General features: G+C 41.4%; 3 protein-coding genes and 1 long non-coding RNA gene across 4 annotated transcripts in view; 1 reads left to right on the top strand and 3 right to left on the bottom strand.

Moving 5' to 3' along the window:
- Nucleotides 1–498: 498 nt before the first annotated feature.
- LOC103507334 (vesicular glutamate transporter 1-like) lies at nt 499–6,107 on the bottom strand. The gene is made up of 7 exons (XM_026822215.1): nt 6,008–6,107; nt 4,992–5,212; nt 4,131–4,277; nt 2,977–3,109; nt 2,349–2,504; nt 997–1,082; nt 499–712 (listed from the first exon to the last, which is right to left on the bottom strand). The coding sequence occupies exons 1-7, from the start codon at nt 6,105–6,107 to the stop codon at nt 506–508; spliced, it is 1,050 nt and encodes a 349-aa protein (XP_026678016.1). The 3' UTR covers nt 499–505.
- A 5,838-nt stretch (nt 6,108–11,945) lies between these two features.
- Nucleotides 11,946–21,527, top strand: LOC108252155 (gamma-tubulin complex component 5-like). Its single transcript, XM_017443275.2, has 6 exons — nt 11,946–12,167; nt 18,109–18,321; nt 18,524–18,766; nt 19,179–19,333; nt 19,663–19,824; nt 21,368–21,527. The coding sequence occupies exons 1-6, from the start codon at nt 12,093–12,095 to the stop codon at nt 21,525–21,527; spliced, it is 1,008 nt and encodes a 335-aa protein (XP_017298764.1). The 5' UTR covers nt 11,946–12,092.
- LOC113466637 lies at nt 15,951–16,774 on the bottom strand. Its single transcript, XR_003390979.1, has 2 exons — nt 16,484–16,774; nt 15,951–15,997 (listed from the first exon to the last, which is right to left on the bottom strand). It is a non-coding gene; the product is annotated as an uncharacterized LOC113466637 (long non-coding RNA).
- Nucleotides 21,528–21,545: 18 nt separating the features above from the next.
- Nucleotides 21,546–24,180, bottom strand: part of LOC103507320 (DC-STAMP domain-containing protein 2-like) — a 26,846-nt gene continuing 24,211 nt past the window's right edge. The window contains exons 12-13 of the mRNA XM_026822214.1: nt 21,762–22,358; nt 21,546–21,578 (exon numbers count right to left, since the gene is read on the bottom strand). Of these exons, the coding sequence (XP_026678015.1) occupies nt 21,546–21,578; nt 21,762–22,358 (630 nt within the window). The remainder of the gene's footprint in view (nt 21,579–21,761; nt 22,359–24,180) is intronic.

Below are 24,180 nucleotides of genomic sequence, written 5' to 3'. Positions count from 1 at the left end.
CAAAAAAAACAACAAGGTACTCCCTTCGAATTATTTTTAATTCCCCAGTGTTTTTTTTTTTTTTTTTTTTTTTAGTTGGCTATTTATTATTATTTTATTCCTTCACAAGCTCAATAAACTTGGAGCCTGGGCTTGCCTAGTGAGCTTGGAGGGTTGCGCGCCCGCCTTGTAACCGCTGGGTCGCGGGTTCGATTCCCGCCCGGGGCGGATTTTATCCTAAAGTGATCAGATGAGCTCTCGGAATCTTGGAGCCTGGGCTAGCCTAGTGAGCTTGGAGGGTTGCGCGCCCGCCTTGTAACCGCTAGGTCGCGGGTTCGATTCCCGCCCGGGGCAGATTTTATCCTAAAGTGATCAGATGAGCTCTCGGAACGTCTGCCTTTCTCCTGTCTTCCTTCTCTCTTCGATTTCGGGACGATAAGACCTTCGCTGTTACAGTTCCCTCTATCAAACCTCTCGAACAAAGCGATTTTCTAAAGAAAAAAAGAAAACACACAAAAGGAAAATTCTAGCTGGAATCATCGTTTATTGAATTCGGTTTCAGTTTGGATTTGGTTTTGGGTTTCTTGTTGTTGTTGGATTTGACTAGATTGTATTCACTTGGATCATTCCAGGGTTGAAGTTCAGAATCGCCACAAAATAGGTTCAAAACTCCAGGTATAAACAGTAAGGCGGCTGTTATGAGGAACACTTTGGTCCATTGCTCGGGGGTTTGCTGTAACCAAGAAAAACATCAACAAATAAGGGGCTTGAAATGTTGGTAGATGATGAGGTGATCAGCTTAGAAATTTTAGGCGGCACGGTTATCCCAGTGGTAAAGCGATTGCTTACCATACAGGAGGTTCCGGGTTCGATTCCCGTCGACAATAAAAAACCTTCATTCGTATTTCGAATTACAAATGTAGGTACTCGTATTTCAACGGGTTACTTTCTGGTGTTCTCGTGTTGACCCAGCACCTAAATGGGAAGTTACCGTTGTATGAACAGTTGCTGACTTACATTATTATTTGTGTAGATGCCAACTAAGACCGGAGATATGAAACTTGGTATTGACGACAACATTCCTGAGATGCCTTGTAGAACTCCTGAAATGATACAAGTACAAACCTTTGTTAATGATTTAATCCACCTTAAGGAGTCGGCGCGAACGACTTAAGGTCCGTTCCCACTTGTCATTCGGAAAAAAATCGTGTCGTGCCTAAATGGGAACATTCATTCAAATTGCATTGCCTAAAAAGGACATTTTGTGAGTCATTCGGGGAAAAAATCGTGTCGTGTGTAGTGGGAATACTCTCATTTAAATAGCATTGCCTATAGGTCTATAGGATAATATTCGGGAAACTCCAGGTATAAACAGTAAGGCGGCTGTTATGAGGAACACTTTGGTCCATTGCTCGGGGGTTTGCTGTAACCAAGAAAAAGATCAAAAAATAAGGGGCTTGAAATGTTGGTAGATGATGAGGTGATGAGCTTAGAAATTTTAGGCGGCACGGTTATCCCAGTGGTAAAGCGATTACCTACCATACAGGAGGTTCCGGGTTCGATGCCCGTCGACAAAAAAAAAAAACCTTCACTCGTATTTCGAATTACAAATGGACTCGTATTTCAACGGGTTACTTTCTAGTGTTCTCGTGTTGACCCAGCACCTAAATGGGAAGTTACCGTTGTATGAACAGTTGCTGACTTACATTATTATTTGTGTAGATGCCAACTAAGACTGGAGATATGAAACTTGGTATTGACGACAGCATTCCTGAGATGCCTTGTAGAACTCCTGAAATGATACAAGTAATAATCTTTGTTAATGATTTAATCCACCTAAGATATGTCATAGCTACTCATTTTCCTCACGAGGCTGAGTGGGCCCCGCAACATCCAGTCACGGAATCAATCATTTGCATGATACAAATTTCTTGACCCCGCCGGGAATCGAACCCGGGTCTCCCGCGTGCAAGGCGAGTGCAGTGACCACTACGCCATGGGAGCTGACTAAAATGATACAAGTACCAACCAACCTTCGTTAATGATTTAATCCACCTAAGGAGTCGGCGCGAACGACTAACTGTCTATTGGAATAAAAGCGCTTTAAGGCCCGTTCCCACTTGTCATTCGGAAAAAAAAAAAAAAAAATCGTGTCGTGCCTAAATGGGAACATTCATTTAAATTGCATTGCCTAAAAAGGACATTTTGTGTGTCGTTCGGGGAAAAAATCGTGTCGTGTGTGGTGGGAATACTCTCATTTAAATAACATTGCCCATAGGATAATATTCGGGACATTCGGGGAAAAATGGTATGGAATTCACAAATGGGAACGGGCTCTTAGTTGTCCTGTATTCGTGTGTATTTCGTACCTGCAAAGTTGGGGCTGAGTTCCACCAAACTGGCTAGGGGCCCCGCTGTCACGGCCCCGTGAACCATTGTAGCCATGGCTAAATTAAAGATGGCCGCCGCAGAATTGTACCCTGAAAATGCCAGGCCTAACACGAAAATGCCTTGAACCAACGTACCTGTGTGGAGAGGAGAGGATTATGTTTAAGGTTTTTATTCCAGAAAGGTCTTTTTTTAAGAGGTTTGACAGAGGGAACTGTAACTGCTAGGGTCTTATCGTCTCCAAATCGAAGGAAGACAGGATAGGAGAAAGCCAGCCGTTCCGAGAACGAACATTATCCCATCAGGATAAAATCCTCCCCGGACGGGAATCGAACGCGCGGCCTAGCGCTTACTAAGCAGACGCGCTACCAACCAAGCTAACTAGGCTGGCAGAAAGAACTTGAAGTACGAAAATATTGGTATTTAGTGCAAATCCCTCTACAAAAAAGTATATTTTTGTCAAACGAGGATCGTTCTCGGAAGTGCTTTCTCCTATCCTGTCTTCTTTCTCTTCCATTTCGGGACGATAAGACAATGAAAAAAAACTGTAAGTGGCAAATATCTACCTACAGTGACGTAAATCCTCGGAAAAAAAAACTTGGAACTTACAAAAAGCCGATGCAAGTTTTCTGACGTTTGTCTGGCTCAGGGTTTTTCTCTTCAGCAATCTGTCAGCAAATATACCGAATCCGAGTGAGAATAAGAACCTCAGGAGATGAGGTAGACCAGATAACACACCTGTCTGAAAAAAAAAGGAAATAGGTAAAGAGAAAAAGAGAAAAAAAGTAATAACAAACAAACAAACAAAATGATATCACAGTACTCTGAAACAGCCATGTGTTGAAGAAAAGAAAGTGAAATAATGGGAATTTTTTTTAGGGGGTTTCATAGAGGGAACCGTAACCGATAAGGCCTCGTCCCGAAAGTGACAGGCTAGGAGAAAGTCAGCCTTTCGGAGAACAAACCTTATCTGTTAAGGACAAAATTCCCCCCAAGCGGGAATCGAACCCCCGACCTAGCACTTACAAGGTAGATGATCTATCCTCCAGGGCCCAAGCTAACCAGTCTGGCAATAATAAAAATAGTGGAGGTGTCAAAATTACCAAATTTATTGTCTTCATTTTATGAACGCCTGAAAATATATATGGTTATGCAATGTGCAAAGCACGACGCAGAGTACTTCGTCTAGATACAAGAGGGATACGTAAAACCGAACAAGTGGTTTAACGCCCCCTCACGTCATAAACACACTTCCATCTGAGGGGAGGTAGTGACGCCGTTGAAGACCGGTTGTCATTCTCAAGGGTCACTACCTCACCCTCACCTGGAAGTGTGTTTATGACGTGAGGGGCCGTTAACCATTTTTCAGGTTTACGCTTCCCCTCTTGCCATACTAAACCAAGCTCTCGACTGCGGTTAACGGATAGAGTCGCCATTTTTTTCGTCGGTTAATGCGAACAGCTGATTTTTTTAGTCAGCTGCTTATCCCCACTACGATATTTTTAACCCCCACTCTCGAATTTTCGTTCTCGGTTAAATGTTAAATAAAATACGACAAATGAGGGTCGTAATGTCGTATTTAGGGGTTGGGCGTCATCTTTGCTCCTTTACTGTAGGGCGGACTTCAACTTTTTGAAGCATCCATCCCCCCCGATATATCAGTTGTTCCCCCCCCCCCCCCCCCCCCTCAACGAAATCCTGGATACGGCCCTGCAATGGAGGTAATGGAGGTATCCAGTATCCACCTATTCAATATCACTCACCATTTTGTTGTTCCAGCCATGAATAAATCTGAAGTAAGTAGGAGCCTGAGTGAGTAAGGTAAATAAACTCCACACTCCTCCAATCTGTTGGATGACGTTCATATGGACTGGGACTGATGTCAGGATTTTTCTCCATGGCACTGGGAACTGTAGGGAAAAAGCCAGTCAAAAGGGGTTTTTTTCTGGATCCCATGAATCCATTGAATACAGAATTACAGATTTATTTTTCCCGTGTTCAGACGGGGTCGGCGTCTTTCGTCAGCCTCTCAATCAGCCCTAGGGTGATTGCCTTCGGCTGACATTTGGTTTTGGCTACAAAAATTTCACTATTTTTTTTTTTTTTTGTAATTTATTTGTTTAAAGTGAATATAATACAGGCAATTAACAAAATAATACATAATGGCAACACCTTATTACATTATAAACACCCTATTACTAATGGATGCCCTTCGCAACTTAACCTTTGCTATTTCTTTACCAAGGGAAATTTCAGTCTGGTAGCCCCCTGTTTAAAGTCCCCCCAGCCAGACTAAGTCAAAATAAAGCACTAAACACTATTACCTTCTTCTTTGTGACGGACTGACCCAGGCAGGTCTCAATGTAGTGTCTCTCCTGAGGACTAATCCTGGGATGTTGGGCAGGCGTGACAAGGAAGAGGCAGACCACGACTGAATTACATCGATCAAGTCGTGAAGTACTCCGGGAGCAGCTCTTACACGGAGATGAAGACGAAAGCATCAAATAGAGACGAGTGGCGATCTACAAACCAATCCTAGGATTGATAAACATGATGATGAGCCCCCTGTTTAAAGTCCCCCAGCCAGACTAAATAGAAATAAAGCACTAAACACTATTACCTACCTTCTTCTTTGTGACGGACTGACCCAGGCAGGTCTCAATGTAGTGTTTCTCCTGAGGACTAATCCTGGGATGTTGGGCAGGCGTATCATACACGATACACATCCAAATGATAAACCATAGGATAACTATGGCTCCCGTGATATAATAGACATATTCCCAGCCTAGGATATCATTGATGACTCCGCATATTGGATAGGTGAGCGCCGCGCCGATTGAACTTCCTGTAACACAAGCTTTAGTTAGCTAAAGCATTGGGACAGTATCTAACTCCATCGTCATTTTTTAGTGACGGGGGTTTTACTCTCCATTTAACGACAAGCTATCCGCCTCCTCACTCCGCATATTGGATAGGTGAGCGCCGCGCCGATTGAACTTCCTGGAACACAAGCTTTAGTTAGCTAAAGCATTGGGACAGTATCAAACTCCATCGTCATTTTTTAGTGACGGGGGTTTTACTCTCCATTTAACAACAAGCTACCCGCCTCCTCATTCCGCATATTGGATAGGTGAGCGCCGCGCCGATTGAACTTCCTGGAACACAAGCTTTAGTTAGCTAAAGCATTGGGACAGTATCAAACCCCATCGTCATTTTTTAGTGACGGGGTTTTACTCTCCATTTAACGACAAGCTACCCGCCTCCTCACATTGAACTCACCCAGCATGAGTGGGTGCTCAGTGCTCACCCGCAAATACCCCTATGCGGAGCGTTGCTTAATAATAATAGACTCTTAATGGGACGTTAACCATTAGGCGAGGTTAACACCGGAGGCATTCTCTACCGAGTGGGTGCTCACCCGCAAATACCCCTATTACCACCCACGCGGAGCGTTGCTTAATAATAATAGACTCTTAATGGGACGTTAACCATCATTAGGCGAGGTTAACACCGGAGGCATTCTCTACAACCCAACCCTTAGAGCTCCATTAATATGTGGTCAATATCTCAAAGAAATGAGGATAAAATTCCATACCTTGGCTGGGTTCGAACTGCGCCCTCCTGTTTACCAAAAACTTACCAAGGTAGGCAGAAACGAATTTGCCTCTCTCGTTGGGAGGAATCCAGTGTGCTGTGAGATGATGCAAAAATCGTGTCGTGTGTAGTGGGAATACTCTCATTTAAATAGCATTGCCTATAGGTCTATAGGATAATATTCGGGACATTCATGAAAAAAAAAAAAAAAATGGTATGAAACTCACAAATGGGAACGGGCTGTTAGTTGTCCTGTATTCGTGTGTATTTCGTACCTGCAAAGTTGGGGCTGAGTTCCACCAAACTGGCTAGGGGCCCCGCTGTCACGGCCCCGTGAACCATTGTAGCCATGGCTAAATTAAAGATGGCCGCCGCAGAATTGTACCCTGAAAATGCCAGGCCTAACACGAAAATGCCTTGAACCAACGTACCTGTGTGGAGAGGAGAGGATTATGTTTAAGGTTTTTATTCCAGAAAGGTCTTTTTTTAAGAGGTTTGATAGAGGGAACTGTAACTGCTAGGGTCTGATCGTCCCCAAATCGAAGGAAGACAGGATAGGAGAAAGCCAGCCGTTCCGAGAACGAACATTATCCCATCAGGATAAAATCCTCCCCGGACGGGAATCGAACGCGCGGCCTAGCGCTTACTAAGCAGACGCGCTACCAACCAAGCTAACTAGGCTGGCAGAAAGAACTTGAAGTACGAAAATATTGGTATTTAGTGCAAATCCCTCTACAAAAAAGTATATTTTTGTCAAACGAGGATCGTTCTCGGAAGTGCTTTCTCCTATCCTGTCTTCTTTCTCTTCTATTTCGGGACGATAAGACTAAAAAAAAGAAAAAAAAACTGTAAGTGGCAAATATCTACCTACAGTGACGTAAATCCTCTAGTGCAAATCCCTCTACAAAAAAGTATATTTTTGTCAAACGAGGATCGTTCTCGGAAGTGCTTTCTCCTATCCTGTCTTCTTTCTCTCTTCTATTTCGGGACGATAAGACCTTAGCAGTTACAGTTCCCTCTATCAAAGCTCTATAAAAAAAACTGTAAGTGGCAAATATCTACCTACAGTGACGTAAATCCTCGGTAAAAAAAAACTTGGAACTTACAAAAAGCCGATGCAAGTTTTCTGACGTTTGTCTGGCTCAGGGTTTTTCTCTTCAGCAATCTGTCAGCAAATATACCGAATCCTAGTGAGAATAAGAACCTCAGGAGATGAGGTAGACCAGATAACACGCCTGTCTGAAAAAAAAAGGAAATAGGTAAAAAAAAGTAATAACAAACAAAATGATATCACAGTACTCTGAAACAGCCATGTGTTGAAGAAAAGAAAGTGAAATAATGGGAATTTTTTTTAGGGGGTTTCATAGAGGGAACCGTAACCGATAAGGAGAAAGCCAGCCTTTCGGAGAACGAACCTTATCTGTTAAGGACAAAATTCCCCCCCGGCGGGAATCGAACCCCCGACCTAGCACTTACAAGGTAGATGCTCTACCTTCCAGGGCCCAAGCTAACCAGTCTAGCAATAATAGAAAATAATAAAATTAGTGGAGGTATCAAAATTACCAAATTTATTGAGTCTTCATTTTATGAACGCCTGAAAATATATATGGTTATGCAATGTGCAGAGTACAAAACCCAAACTGCTTCTCTACAAGAGGGGTATTCAAAACCAATACAATCACCGTACTTTAATTAACAATCAGAGAGTGGCGCCTCTGCCTTGTAAGATTGAGCCTTGTCTCACATTGGACGCGCCACGCGACTTTGAGTAGAGCGTAGTCGCCTGCAAAACCAAACCTAAATATGAAAATGATATAGAGTTCATAGAGGGTCTCTATCATTTTCATGGGTTTGGATTTGCAGGCGACTATTACGCGCTATTGAAAGTCGCGCGTCTACGCTTCCGATGTGAAAGGGGCCTTACGCCAGACCCTCCAAGCTAACTACGCAGATGAGGTTCTCTTTGATCTCAAGACGATAAGACCTCCGTTATTACTCGTACAGTTACCTTTATCAAACTTCTAAAAAAAAATGCCACTTTCCGAACTTTCCAAAACTAGGTCATGCCTCTCAAGACACGACCATTACCTATCATGTGACTAACGTCTAGTACTAGGTACGTACATAAGTCACTTACCTAAAACTTCTGCCATGGTCAACCTAAATTTTTGGGGTGACAATAACGAACTATCTAGATCAGACGTAGATATGATTCGTGAAAAGTCCGACAAACTAAACAATCGAAACCCACCAAATACGACCTCTACTGATAGTCAATGGGAACAGTAGTCAATTCCCATATCACTATCACTATCCTATCACTGTACCGGTCGTCAATGTAAACTAAAACGGGTAATCAGATTGACTTTGTCCTCTTGACTTTGTTGTTTAAATAAATACGGGTGTCTTTATCTTTACCTGATGGATACTCCAATATGCCTAGTGGCGTAGACCGACATTCCCGAGGAGGGGAGATTATGTGAGACCAATAACTGGAGAACATTAAGCAGAAAGGAACCAGTCAACAGAAACCAACTTTCAAAACCCTTAAAATGCCGGCTAAGTAGCTTGGTTGGTGGCTTGTAAGCGCTAGACCGCGGGTTCTATTCCCGCCCGCAGTGGATTTTATCCTCAACGGATAATGTTCGTTCTCGATACCTAACCCTATATTTGGGTCCTTTTTTAAATTCATTCTAATGCAAAATGTGTGTAAAAGAATCACGTTGATACCTTCACTAATTAATCAAGATTCAAGGTAGGGTGTCTAGTCGTACCTTGGCCCCCGTTGTACCTTGGTCCCCTGGACTTTTCTGGTAACTGGCGCCACCTATCGGGTCCGAAAAATATGTATCTGATGCGTAATTTCACAACGAGCTCATAGCAATTTGATTTGTAAACAAATCAGTTGTCGTTGAGAAGTTAATAAAGTCGTGTTTTGGTCTGTGTTTCGAACATTTTTTAAAAAAAATTGTTTTGATTGGAAGGTAAGTTATTATTACTTTATCTAACTGAAACCGCTACCAATCGGTAGCAAATTTTGTAAGGTTTGGTTTTCTTGGTATTGCAATTTGATTGCCCAATTTTTTATAGTAGAATTTCCCAGAAGTCCGGAAAAAGTCACTCCTTTGTACCTTGGCCTCAATGAACCCTTTGCACCTTGGTCCCCAAATTCAACACGTCGTACCTTGGCCCCCTGGTATACTTTCGTACCAGAATTTCCTCATTCAAAACGGTACAACATCCTTAGGGTTCAAGGTACAACGCCCTGGGGGCCAAGGTACGACGGATAAAAAAGGTGTAAAAAAAAAAATGTTGGCCAATTTAGTAGAAATTTTGGGAGGTATTAGTTCTCAATGAGTAGATGAAAAAAGCTATAAGGCACGTAGTCCTATCTCCAACCCTTCAACCCCAAATTTGCCCTCAAAATTTGAAGATTTTTTCCATTTAAAATACATTGCGACCAAGGTACAAAGGGTATGGGTCCAAGGTACATAGGGTAGTTGTACCTTGAACCCCAAAAAGGTGGTGTCGGAAAATTGGGTATATCTCTTAATTAAAAATTAGTAAAACAATCATTGCTAATTATATAGATAGCCAAGAAAATTTCCTTTCTAAACCAATTAAAATTATGCCAATAACATTAATAGAAAAAAATAAAAAAATCAAAAAGTGATTTTGGGGGCCAAGGTACAACCAGGCACCCTAAGGATGATAAATTCGATTCCCATCTCCCCTGTTTTTCTTCTTCTTTTTATTTTGTTCTTTTTCCACAAAAAATAACATAAATGTGTACCCATGTTTCTACGACTTAACCTTACATTATAGAGAGCTTGGTTTTGGCAAGAATCTATCTCATATTTCGTTCTATGGGAAGCTTTAACAGAGAAGGGGGAGAATGTTTTTCGAAAAGCCTGGCTTGTAAGCGCTAGACCGCGGGTTCTATTCCCGCCCGCAGTGGATTTTATCCTCAACGGATAATGTTCGTTCTCGGTAACCCTATATTTGGGTCCTTTTTTAAAATAAACCGTCATTCTAATGCAAAATGTGTGTAAAAGAATCACCTTGATACCTTCACTAAATTCATCAAGATTCAAGGTACCTACTTACACGAGTTTGGAATATTATTCTTTGTTTCCCTTCGAACGGTTTGTACCATTTGATTTTGATGAAATCGAACCTGCGTCTCCCCAAATGTGACTTCGACACTTATTTGAAGATTGACAAGTAGTCAAGATAAAGATTTGAATATAAAAGTACTTACTCAAGAAGATGATGAAATAATGCAATAACAGTATAGTTTTTAATTACCCAATGCAAAATTTAGGTCATTCTACATAGGTCAGTTTTGCGCCTTTACCCGTGCATTGCGGTCTTTTAGGCGATACATAATATAGTTACATCTACGAGTAGGTATATAGGTATACACACAGGCCATATCGTAAACCTAAAATCTGGCTAGCAATTTAGGTATCTACTTTTCTACTTTCCTTATCCCATAATAGGGAAAGTAGGTAATTTTGTATTAATGTATTTTTTGACGTGTCAGAGGCAAGGAAGCCTAGTTAGCTTAGAGCTTAGAGGGTACAGCGTTTGCCTTGTAAGCGCTAGGTCGCGGGTTCGATTAGGGCCGGGGCGGATTTAATTCTAAACAGGTAAGGTTCGGGTAGCTGTGTACACCAGTGAAGCCAGAAGAAGGACCCCAGAACCAGACTTTGCTCGTACTCATTCCAGTAGAAAGATCCTATCTGTGAAGAGAACAATGGGAGAACATTTCACGTACGTAATTATGTACCTTTAGGAATGCCGATCCTAAAGGTCACCATATGAATTATATATTGTAGGTACTAAGAGAGTGGTAGGAATAAGAAATGGGTTAGGCACACTCGGCAGCCATTCTAATGTCCTTAATAGAAGATAATGATGTACGTATACATAGATCCTGATTCACTAGGAGACACATCCCAATGAATCACGGAAGTTAAGCACCGTTGGGAGTTGTTGGTACCCAGTTGGGTGACCATCTATCTGGGTAATAGTGTGCTGCTAATGGCTTTTCCCAGCCTCACTCAGGGTGTAAATGTGAGGAGGCGGGTAGCTTGTCGCCGCATAGAGAGTGAAACCCTCGTTGGTAAAAAGGTAAAACAGTACTGAAACCTAAGGAAACAGGTGGGGGAGAAAAAGGATAAAACCAGTGACAAGGAAATATTTGAACTATGTTAAATCTATAGTTTTGGTAATAGAGGTTTGTGTCTTTAAGGAATTTAAATAATAAATCAATGGTTCTAGGAGGTCAGTTGAAGGTTGTTAAGTTTGTATTTTTGTCTTATCGGTGCATATATAATACAATGACATAAAATATGTTTAACCGGAAAAAAGGAAAAAACCGATGTGAGGTTGCGGTTACGTCTGCATACGGCCGGGACTATCATAGATACAATGGCAATGTTCGCATTGATACGGATCATATAGTTGACAGCAAATCCAGTGAATACGACGTACCAGAGGACAGTGCGAGCTGAAATGTGAAATGATGGTTTTCTTTCTGCTTGCCAGTCCAAAAGCTGTGTCCACTCATAATCAACGCCGTCGATCGAAACCGTACACTGCCTCGACAACTTACCTACATAGATTCACCTCGTCAATCGAACATCGATCGACTGTGTGTGGACACAGCGTAATAGTTTGCTTGGAGAGTGGCGCCTCTGCCTTGTAAGATTGAGCCTTGTCTCACATTGGACGCGCCACGCGACTTTGAGTAGAGCGTAGTGACTACGCCGTAGTCGCCTGCAGAATCAAACCTACATATGAAAATGATATAGAGTTCATAGAGGGTCTCTATCATTTTCATAAAGTCGCGAACCGCGAAGATAAAAACAACACTAGCGCCACTAGCGGGATCCTGACGCGTAAAACTGTGCGGTCTAGGCAGACGTGAAAAAGAAAAAAGAATAGCGCGAAAATTCAAAATTCAAAATCTCAAATGTTCAAAGTTTAAAAAAGTTGTTCGTGTTGTTCTTTTCTTGTTGGGAAAGACAGCACGAAAAGCTGACATCATCATCATCATCTTCTTGTTGGGAAAGTGGATTTTTTCTTCTTTTTGGTATGATTTTGATTCACTAGCTATCCCAGAAATGTCCGTTATTCACAAGGAAAAGAAGTTCAAGCCCTATCTAAAATACCTAATAACCCACATACTTGGTTTAGAGGTAAGGCAGCTTTTCACCATCATTTTGTTAGCAAGCAGATAGGTAAATCTCAACATAAGCCTTGTAGCATTCTGGACACCTCTACCACTATCCTTTCCCAGGGTAGTAAGATCCTACAGCAGTCAGACTTTGGGTGTATAAAGATTCAAAACTTGGCTGCTCTTCTATACAGTGTCATCTACTCATCTCACAATGTTATTGATACTCAAGTCCACATACCCAGGTATCTTTGCATTCTAGAGATATAAGTACTCAGACTTCTGGATTCGTCTTTTCAAGGCGAATCGTTTGAAAACATCGTCAGACCTCCAGCTCGGATAAACCATCAGCACGGCCACCCATCCGGAATCCGGATACTAACAACTCGGAACGTTTTGCTTAACTTCAGTGATCCATTGCTATCGCCGGTTTGCGCTGCGATTACATCGCGGTCTCGATTAGTCTCGAAGATCTGGCAACATCTCCCGATCTCCCCATTGTTGCCAGATCTCGCCTTTTGAAGTTCTCGGATCGGCTGGCTTTCTCGTATACTTTTCTCTTCGATTTTGAGACGATAAGACCTTAGTAGTTACAGTTCCCTCTCTCAAACAGTGAGGTTTGACCCAATGAACCTGACTTACCCCTGAAATTCCTTGAAGGACTCGCAGCACAATCAGACTCTTGTAGTCCCAGTGTGACACCCAAGGTATGAGCAGAGACATCAACCCCACGCCCAGGTTGCTCAAACCAAACACCAGACTTACCTATTGATCTGGACTTACCCCTGAAATTCCTTGTAGGACTCGCAGCACAATCAAACTCTTATAGTCCCAGTGTGAGACCCAAGGTATGAGCAGAGACATCAACCCCATGCCCAGGTTGCTCAAACCAAACACCAGCTTGCCTCCATATTTCCTCGCTAGGATACCACCGGGCAGCTGTGTACACCAGTGAAGCCAGAAGAAGGACCCCAGAACCAGACTTTGCTCGTACTCATTCCAGTAGAAAGATCCTATCTGTGGAGAGAACAATGGGAGAACATTTCACGTACGTAATTATGTACCTTTAGGAATGCCGCCGATCCTAAAGGTCACCATATGAATTATATATGGTTGTAGGTACTAACAGAGTGGTAGGAATAAGAAATGGGTTAGGCACACTCGACAGCCATTCTAATGTCCTTAATAGAAGATAATTATGTACGTATACATAGATCCTGATTCACTAGGAGACACATCCACCGCCGATCCTAAAGGTCACCATATGAATTATATATGGTTGTAGGTACTAACAGAGTGGTAGGAATAAGAAATGGGTTAGGCACACTCGGCAGCCATTCTAATGTCCTTAATAGAAGATAATTATGTACGTATACATAGATCCTGATTCAATAGAAGACACATCCCAATGAATCACGGAAGTTAAGCACCGTTGGGAGTTGTTGGTACCCAGTTGGGTGACCATCTGGGTAATGGTGCGCTAGTAATGGCTTTTCCCAGCCTCACTCAGGGTGTAAATGTGAGGAGGCGGGTAGCTTGTCGCCGAACAGAGAGTGAAACCCTCGTTGGTGAAAACCGTATACAGTGACGTTAAACTAACCCGTGGTCTTGTCACTCCAGGAACCGTGGCATTCAGTACGTCAGCGCATGTGAGGTTGCGGTTACGTCTGCATACGGCCGGGACTATCATAGATACAATGGCAATGTTCGCATTGATACGGATCATATAGTTGACGGCAAATCCAGTGAATACAATGTACCAGAGGACGGTGCGAGCTGAAATGATGGTTTTCTTAAAGTGACTGCTTGTCAGTCTAAAAGCTGTGTCCACTCATAATCAACGCCGTCGATCGAAACCGTACACTGCCTCGACAACCTACTTACTCGTATCTGAGAGAGGGGGATGAAAGGTTTGAATTGCCGAGCTGTGATTCCCCAGATGAGTGGACTGATGATGAGGAAGATCATGACGTAAGGGATTGTTATTTTTCTTTTCCTTCTTTATCTCCCCTCTGAAAGATGAAAAAACTCATTATTACAATTTTTCTCTCCCCCCCCATTTTAGTTGTCTTTTTCCTGTTGTTTGTTTCTTTTTTCAAACAACCTCATTGGTGTACTTGTAGTGGTTAGTATGGTGGATTCTGGATCTGGAGGTTGGTGGTTTCAATCCTTTCCATTTATATTACTTCCCATTTAGGTGCTGGGTTGTACCCAATAAGCCCACTCCAAGGCTTAGGTGTAGGGGCAAACAGCCCTAAAATTTGGGTTGAGCTTTTACAAATTTAGGTGCTTTGTCAACAATTGGAAGTTATTTAATTATTTAACTATGCTCTTTTGTTTCAATCAAATATGTATCTCTCCCCCGCTCCTTTCACATTTCAGACTTTATTTTTCTTTTCCTTCTGTATCTCCCCTCTGAAAGATGAAAAAACTCATTATTACAATTTTTCTCTCTCCCCCCCCCCATATTATGTCTTCTTCCTGTTGTTTATTTCTTTTTTCAAACAACCTCATTGGTGTACTTGTAGTGGTTAGCATGGTGGATTCTAGATCTGGAGGTTGGTGGTTTTAATCCTTTCCATATATAATACTTCCCATTTAGGTGCTGGGTTGTACCCAATAAGCCCACTCCAAGGCTTAGGTGTAGGGGCAAACAGCCCTAAAACTTGGGTTGAGCTTTTACAAATCCCGGTGCTTTGTCAACAATTGGAAATTATTTATTTATTTAACTATGCTCTTTTGTTTCAATCAAAATGTGTATCTCTCCCCCGCTCCTTTCACATTTCAGACATTATAGTCCCAGTGTGACACCCAAGGTATGAGCAGAGACATCAACCCCATACCCAGGTTGCTCAAACCAAACACCAGACTTACCTATTAATCTGTACTTACCCCTGAAATTCCTTGGAGCACCCGCAGACTCTTATAGTCCCAGTGTGACACCCAAGGAATGAGTAGAGACATCAACCCCATACCCAGGTTGCTCAAACCAAACACCAGACTTACCTATTGATCTGGACTTACCCCTGAAATTCCTTGTAGGACTCGCAGCACAATCAAACTCTTATAGTCCCAGTGTGACACCCAAGGTATGAGCAGAGACATCAACCCCATACCCAGGTTGTTCGGGACATTCATGAAAAAAAAAAAAAAAATGGTATGAAACTCACAAATGGGAACGGGCTGTTAGTTGTCCTGTATTCGTGTGTATTTCGTACCTGCAAAGTTGGGGCTGAGTTCCACCAAACTGGCTAGGGGCCCCGCTGTCACGGCCCCGTGAACCATTGTAGCCATGGCTAAATTAAAGATGGCCGCCGCAGAATTGTACCCTGAAAATGCCAGGCCTAACACGAAAATGCCTTGAACCAACGTACCTGTGTGGAGAGAAGAGGATTATGTTTAAGGTTTTTATTCCAGAAAGGTCTTTTTTTAAGAGGTTTGACGTCAGCATTATTCAAATGGCCAGCATTGCATCCAACAGTAGCGCAGATCTGAGTGAGAGGTTGGATTTTTTTCCCCCAAGAAGTTGTTGGAGAGGAATTGCTGTAATGAGAGAGGTCTTATCCTCGCGAAATTGAAGAGAGAAAGAGGACAGAAGAGGAGAAAGCCAACTGTTCCTAGAACGAACCCCTTCTGTTTGGTTTAAAGTTGCCCTTTTGGGCTGACATTTGGTTTTGCACTCAATCTTTGCTTCTGCTTTAGCATGGGAAATTTCAACTAGTATCCCCACCCTGTTTAAAATCCCCCAGCCAAACCTGTTACTTTCGTTCCCTGGCTTTCCCTCGGGGAATCGATTTTTACCATACCCTGAAAATGCCAGGCCTAACACGAAAATGCCTTGAACCAACGTACCTGTGTGGAGAGGAGAGGATTATGTTTAAGGTTTTTATTTCAGAAAGGTCTTTTTTTTTAAGAGGTTTGATAGAGGGAACTGTAACTGCTAGGGTCTTATCGTCTCCAAATCGAAGGAAGACAGGATAGGAGAAAGCCAGCCGTTCCGAGAACGAACATTATCCCATCAGGATAAAATCCTCCCCGGACGGGAATCGAACGCGCGGCCTAGCGCTTACTAGGCAGACGCGCTACCAACCAAGCTAACTAGGCTGGCAAAAAGAACTTGAAGTATGTACCTATATACGAAAATATTGGTATTTAGTGCAAATCCCTGTACAAAAAGTATATTTTTTGTCAAACGAGGATCGTTCTCGGAAGTGCTTTCTCCTATCCTGTCTTCTTTCTCTTCCATTTCGGGACGATAAGACAATGAAAAAAAACTGTAAGTGGCAAATATCTACCTACAGTGACGTAAATCCTCGGAAAAAAAAACTTGGAACTTACAAAAAGCCGATGCAAGTTTTCTGACGTTTGTCTGGCTCAGGGTTTTTCTCTTCAGCAATCTGTCAGCAAATATACCGAATCCGAGTGAGAATAAGAACCTCAGGAGATGAGGTAGACCAGATAACACACCTGTCTGAAAAAAAAAGGAAATAGGTAAAGAGAAAAAGAGAAAAAAAGTAATAACAAACAAACAAACAAAATGATATCACAGTACTCTGAAACAGCCATGTGTTGAAGAAAAGAAAGTGAAATAATGGGAATTTTTTTTAGGGGGTTTCATAGAGGGAACCGTAACCGATAAGGCCTCGTCCCGAAAGTGACAGGCTAGGAGAAAGTCAGCCTTTCGGAGAACAAACCTTATCTGTTAAGGACAAAATTCCCCCCAAGCGGGAATCGAACCCCCGACCTAGCACTTACAAGGTAGATGATCTATCCTCCAGGGCCCAAGCTAACCAGTCTGGCAATAATAAAAATAGTGGAGGTGTCAAAATTACCAAATTTATTGTCTTCATTTTATGAACGCCTGAAAATATATATGGTTATGCAATGTGCAAAGTACAAATGTTGAATTGTTCAAGTGTTCACTTATATCTGTGTATACTCACTGCAGGTTTGACCTAACTATGTATACTTACTGTAATTTTAATCATTCAATGTAAATCCCCTACCTATTGTAATTATTTTTTCTTAGAAGCTTTTTTATAATATTATCAGCTTAGGAAAAGATCTCTATTCTGTAAAATGTTATTTAAATAAATAAATAAATAAAAACCAAACTACTTCTCTACAAGAGGGGTATTCAAAACCGATACAATCACCGTACTTTATTTTATTTGAAGATTGACAAGTAGTCAAGATAAAGATTTGAATATAAAAGTACTTACTCAAGAAGATGATGAAATAATGCAATAACAGTAGTTTTTAATTACCCAATGCAAAATTTAGGTCATTCTACATAGGTCAGTTTTGCGCCTTTATCCGTGCATTGCGATCTTTTAGGCGAAAGGCGATACATAATAGTTACATCTACGAGTAGGTATATAGGTATGTATACACACAGGCCATATCGTAAACCTAAAATCTGGCTAGCAATTTAGGTATCTACCTACTTTTCTACTTTCCTTATCCCATAATAAGGAAAGTAGGTAATTTTGTATTAATGTATTTTTTGACGTTTCAGAGGCAAGGAAGCCTAGTTAGCTTAGAGTTTAGAGGGTACAGCGTTTGCCTTGTAAGCGCTAGGTCGCGGATTCGATTACGGCCCGGGGCGGATTTAATTCTAAACAGGTAAGGTTCGTTCTAGGAACGGCAGGCTTCCTTATGTCCTGTTCTTCCCTTTCGAGTCGATAAGACCTTTCTAGAGATATAAGTACTCAGACTGAATAACATGTTAGGTAAAAGCTTTTATCCTGTAAGCTTTTATATACCAAATTCACATTCATTGGCTAACTATAAACTTCATTTACATAAATAATATCTTTATCTTATATACTAAGACTTCACCTTATATACTAAAACATAAATAACATTTACAAAAAAAATACCTATCTATCCACCTACCATATTAATTCCAACATCATTTCATCTCCTTACACCCTAACTGTTTCTTCTTGCTTGTTCCACAGGAAGATGACGAAGATTTTGAGCAATGTTTGGAGTTTGCCTTGTCCAATGTACTGTATCATCATTTCATGTGTGTTGATAAGTTCAAAGTGAATTCCTGTTTGAACGGTCTTGTAGAAAAGTTCAAATATCATGGATTTATAAACAAGTCAAAACATTTGAAACAATGCAAGGAGAAGTTCATGGATTTGGCTGTTGTTAAAAACCACCCTGAGGTGTGTGTTTGATATTGATATTGGTGGGTTTTGTAGTCTGATGTGTGACCCCAGTAAAATTCAATAGGTAAATTAAAAAGATCTTCCAAGAAGTAATGAAGGGGTAATAATGATTTTTCTTGTTAGAGAGAGAGAGAGAGAGAGAGAGAGAGAGAAAAAAAAACAGTCCCTTGTAATTTAAATATCATTTGGTTACTTTCAGTATGACATTGGCTGGTCCATACTCTCCCTGCTTTCTCTACTAGCAGAAAACCCCACTGGGTGTCTATCAGACTCACTCATATACGAAGAGGTGCAACTTCCCGACACTTCACTCTCCATTTCCACGCTGCAAGCACAAGACGATGAGATTGACTGGTACTCATATCTGAGAGAGGGGGATGAAAGATTTGAATTGCCAAGCTGTGATTCCCCAGATGAGTGGACTGATGATGAGGAAGATCATGTAAGAGATTGTTATTTTTCTTTTCCTTCTTTATCTCCCCTCTGAAAGATGAAAAAACTGTCATTATTACAATTTTTCTCTCCCCCCCATATTAGTTGTCTTCTTCCTGTTGTTTGCTTCTTTTTTCAAACAACCTCATTGGTGTACTTGTAGTGGTTAGCATGGTGGATTCTGGATCTGGAGGTTGGTGGTTTGAATCCTTTCCATATATAATACTTCCCATTTAGGTGCTGGGTCGTACCCAATAAGCCCACTCCAAGGCTGAGGTGTAGGGGCAAACAGCCCTAAAACTTGGGTTGAGCTTTTACAAATCCAGGTGCTTTGTCAACAATTGGAAGTTATTTAATTATTTAACTATGCTCTTTTGTTTCAATCAAATGTGTATCTCTCCCCCGCTCCTTTCACATTTCAGACAGTTTCAAAACTCAGTGATTCTGAATCAGCCGATCTCGTGACAGTTGTATCAAAACATCAGGATGACACATACAAGCCTCCTGCCTCAGCACAAGTCAGCATTATTCAAATGGCCAGCATTGCATCCAACAGTAGCGCAGATCTGAGTGAGAGGTTGGATTTTTTTCCCCCAAGAAGTTGTTAGAAAGGGATTGCTGATTGCTGTAATGAGAGAGGTCTTATCCTCGCGAAATTGAAGAGAGAAAGAGGACAGAATAGGAGAAAGCCAACTATTCCTAGAACAAAACAAACCCCTTCTGTTTGGTTTAAAGTTCGCCCTTTTGGGCTGACATTTGGTTTTGCCCTCAATCTTTGCTTCTGCCTTAGCATGGGAAATTTCAACTGGTATCCCCACCCTGTTTAAAATCCCCCAGCCAAACCTGTTACTTTCATTCCCTGGCTTTCCCTCAGGGAATCGATTTTTACCGCTTTGGTTTCTCCAGGTTTCAGGGTTCAGACAAACAATTCTTCAGCAAGCTGATACGTCGGAAAATGCAAAGTCTGGAATGGTTGAAATCGCACAGGCAACATTCCTGGTGGAATGATGACTGTCTTAGGGAAATTCCTCAAAGTAAACTGCGTGATGCTAACCTAGCTATACAATGGTAATGGTAAGATTTTTAGTAGGTATTCCTTTTTTTTTCTCAAGTTCAATAAGTAAAGAGTTAAAGACTTAAAAGAGGTTTGATAGAGGGAACTGCAACTGCTAAGGTCTTATGGTCCCGAAAGCAAAGAGAGAAGAAAAACAGGATAGGAGAAAGCCAGCCGTTTCGAGAACGAACCTTTTCTGTTCAGGATAAAATCCACCCTGGGCAGAAATCGAACCTGCGACCTAGTGCTTACAAGGCAGAATTTCAGACAGTTTCAAAACTCAGTGATTCTGAATCAGCCGATCTTGTGACAGTTGTATCAAAACATCAGGATGACACATACAAGCCTCCTGTCTCAGCGCAAGTCAGCATTATTCAAATGGCCAGCATTGCATCCAACAGTAGTGCAGATCTGAGTGAGAGGTTGGATTTTTCCCCCCCAAGAAGTTGTTGGAAAGGGATTGCTGTAATGAGAGAGGTCTTATCCTCGCGAAATTGAAGAGAGAAAGAGGACAGAATAGGAGAAAGCCAACTATTCCTAGAACGAACCCCTTCTGTTTGGTTTAAAGTTCGCCCTTTTGGGCTGACGTTTGGTTTTGCACTCAATCTTCGCTTCTGCTTTAGCATGGGAAATTTCAATTGGTATCCCCACCCTGTTTAAAGTCCCCCAGCCAAACCTGTTACTTTCGTTCCCTGGCTTTCCCTCGGGGAATCAATTTTTACCGCTTTGGTTTCTCCAGGTTTCAGGGTTCAGACAAACAATTCTTCAGCAAGCTGATACGTCGGAAAATGCAAAGTCTGGAATGGTTGAAATCGCACAGGCAACATTCCTGGTGGAATGATGACTGTCTGAGGGAAATTCCTCAAAGTAAACTGCGTGATGCTAACCTAGCTATACAATGGTAAGATTTTTAGTAGGTATTCCTTTTTTTTTTCTCAAGTTCAATAACTAAAAAGTTAAAGACTTAAAAGAGGTTTGATAGAGGGAACTGCAACTGCTAAGGTCTTAACGTCCCGAAAGCGAAGAGAGAAGGAAGACAGGATAGGAGAAAGCCAGCCGTTCCGAGAACGAACCTTTTCTGTTCAGGATAAAATCCACCCTGGGCAGAAATCGAACCCGCGACCTAGTGCTTACAAGGCAGCCATTCCTGGTGGAATGATGACTGTCTGAGGGAAATTCCTCAAAGTAAACTGCGTGATGCTAACCTAGCTATACAATGGTAAGATTTTTTTTTTTTTCTCAAGTTCAATAACTAGAGTTAAAGACTTAAAAGAGGTTTGATAGAGGGAACTGTAACTGCTAAGGTCTTAACGTCCCGAAAGCGAAGAGAGAAGAAAAACAGGATAGGAGTAAGCCAGTCGTTCCGAAAACGAACCTTTTCTGTTCAGGATAAAATCCACCCTGGGCAGAAATCGAACCCGCGACCTAGTGCTTACAAGGCAGACGCTTTATTTATCTTTTTTTTTTTTTATTTAGATTTATTATAGTGTGCCAACATAGAATTATAATGTTATATACACTTTATTTATCTTGATTTGATTTATTATTTTATTACAGGGAAAAGTTCACAAGGTTTGAAGAGAAACTCAATATCATCTCGGAATATAAATTACTGCGAGAATTCCTATGGTGTGCCTTTGTGTTGAGTCCTGGTGCTGTGATATTTAGACCTTACTATTCTCTATGTAGTGTTAGACCGGTAAGTACGAAGCACTAAGTCCCACTTGTCGAGAGTTCAACCGATTTTTTTCGGACGACAAAAAATGTCCTTGTAGGCAATGTAATTTAAATGAAAGTGTTCTCACTACAAGCGACACGATTTTTTTTTCCGAACGACACAAAATGTCCTGTAGGCAATGTAATTTAAATGAGAGTGTTCTCCTGTTCTCACTACACACGACACGATGTCCCTCTATCAAAAAAAAAAAAAAAAAAAAAAAAAATCAATTACCTGCACAGAACGTACTCGACTCTCCCCACCGCGATTTCTATTGGTTGTCCCATCCCGGGTCCAATCTACCGTACACAGGGGTAAACTTTGCTCAAATATATCCCCCGATGTAAGGTCCACCCGACACGGCTGTATAAAGCCCCTATCCCGACTCTCATTGGGAGCAGGCATGTCTGAGTCAGGCAAGTCTGAGTCGTCATAAAACGTGTCATCATCTTCATCGGAACTATTTTCATCACCATCGGAATGAAATGCTTGATTGGGATATGCATATCGAGATTTATTTTCATCATCGGAAGTATTTAGAGCATTGTTGGAACTATTTTCATCACCATCGGAATTAAATGCTTGATTGGGATATGCATATTGAGATTTATTTTCATCATCGGAAGTATTTAGAGCAGTGTGAGGTTCAGTAGCATCAACTCTGTACTCCCTGTACAGGGGAAGCACCAGTTCGATTTCTTCCTCTTGGTTTGTCTGTTTCTTGAAAGGCCTCTGAGATTTAAGTCGTTTTAGTTTGCTCAGTAGTTGATTTCGTTTGGCGGTGAGCTTCTTTTTCCTCTGTTGGCGCTTGTGGCGTTTCTGTTCTTTTGCCTGGCAATCGTAAAATCTGATTAGGGGTGGGTTTCACCAATTTATTTTTTAGCCTCTCTAATAGCCCTGTTAACTTAACGGCTATGTTGACTGTTGAGCCTACGCAGATGAGGTTCTCTTTGATCTCAAGACGATAAGACCTCCGTTATTACAGTTACCTTTATCAAACTTCTAAAAAAATGCCACTTTCCGAACTTTCCAAAATTAGGTCATGCCTCTCAAGACACGACCATTACCTATCATGTGACTAACGTCTAGTACTAGGTACCTGCATAAGTCACTTACCTAAAACTTCTGCCATGGTCAACCTGAATTTTTGGGGGTGACAATAACGAATTATCTAGATCAGACGTAGATATGATTCGTGAAAAGTCCGACAAACTAAACAATCGAAACCCGCCAAATACGACCTCTACTGATAGTCAATGGGAACAGTAGTCAATTCCCATATCACTAATCACTATCCTATCACTGTAGCGGTCGTCAATGTAAACTAAACTATTGTAAAAGTTAGGGTAAAAGAACACTCAAATTAGCATCATTCAATAGGATAAGGAAAGTCGTGTGATGTTCACACCAGATTTTTTAGGTTTACGCTTCCCCTCTTGCCATACTAAACCGAGCTCTGGACTTCGGTTAACGATAGAGTCGCCATTTTTTTCTCGGTTCATGCGAACAGCTGATTTTTTTTAGTCAGCTGATTATTCCCACTACGAGATTTTTACCCCCACGCTCTAATTTTCGGTTCTCGGTTGACTTTGTTGTTTAAATAAATACGGGTGTCTTTATCTTTACCTGGATACTCCAATATGCCTAGTGGCGTAGACCGACATTCCCGAGGAGGGGAGATTATGTGAGACCAATAATTGGAAAGCATTGAGCAGAAAGGAACCAGACAGACCGACATTCCCGAGGAGGGGCGATTATGTGAGACCAATATAATTGGATAGCATTGAGCAGAAAGGAACCAGACAGACCGATAATGCCGGGGAGGGAAGATTATGTGAGACCAATAACTGGAGAACATTAGCAGAAAGGAACCTGTCAACAGAAACCAACTTTCAAAACCCTTAAAATGCCGGCTAAGTAGCTTGGTTGATGGCTTGTAAGCGCTAGAACAGGGAAAAGTTCACAAGGTTTGAAGAGAAACTCAATATCATCTCGGAATATAAATTACTGCGAGAATTCCTATGGTGTGCCTTTGTATTGAGTCCTGGTGCTGTGATATTTAGACCTTACTATTCTCTATGTAGTGTTAGACCGGTAAGTACGAAGCATTTTCAACCGATTTTTTTTGGGACGACAAAAAATGTCCTTGTAGGCAATGTAATTTAAATGAAAGTGTTCTCACTACAAGCGACACGATTTTTTTTTTCTGAACGACACAAAATGTCCTGTAGGCAATGTAATCTAAATGAGAGTGTTCTCCTGTTCTCACTACACACGACACGATTTTTTTCCGAACGACACAAAATGTCCGTGTACGTAATGTAATTTAAATTCAATAAATTGTTCTCACTACAAATGACACGATTTTTTTCCCTCGAACGACAGGTGGGAATGGGCTCTTAGGCGGGTGGTAGGATTTTAAATATAGTATATAGGTATTTTTATTTATTTAAACTTAATTTTATAAATATTAGTACAGGAGTTTGCAAATGTAAGTACTTGAACTAAAATACAACAAAGTGTTTTATTATGATACCCATTCTAATTGCTTCTGTCCTATTTCTTAACCCAAAAAACTTATACCCAAGGAAGGACCTTAGGGTAGGATTTTAAAAATTCAGCTCTAGGTACCCCCTAAAATTTTTTTTTTTTT

Source organism: Diaphorina citri, unplaced genomic scaffold, assembly GCF_000475195.1.
Source record: "Diaphorina citri unplaced genomic scaffold, Diaci psyllid genome assembly version 1.1 scaffold305, whole genome shotgun sequence".
Lineage (NCBI taxonomy): Eukaryota > Metazoa > Arthropoda > Insecta > Hemiptera > Psyllidae > Diaphorina > Diaphorina citri.
The sequence above is the reverse complement of the archived record's forward strand: the minus strand, read 5'-3'. Positions and strand labels throughout refer to the sequence as shown.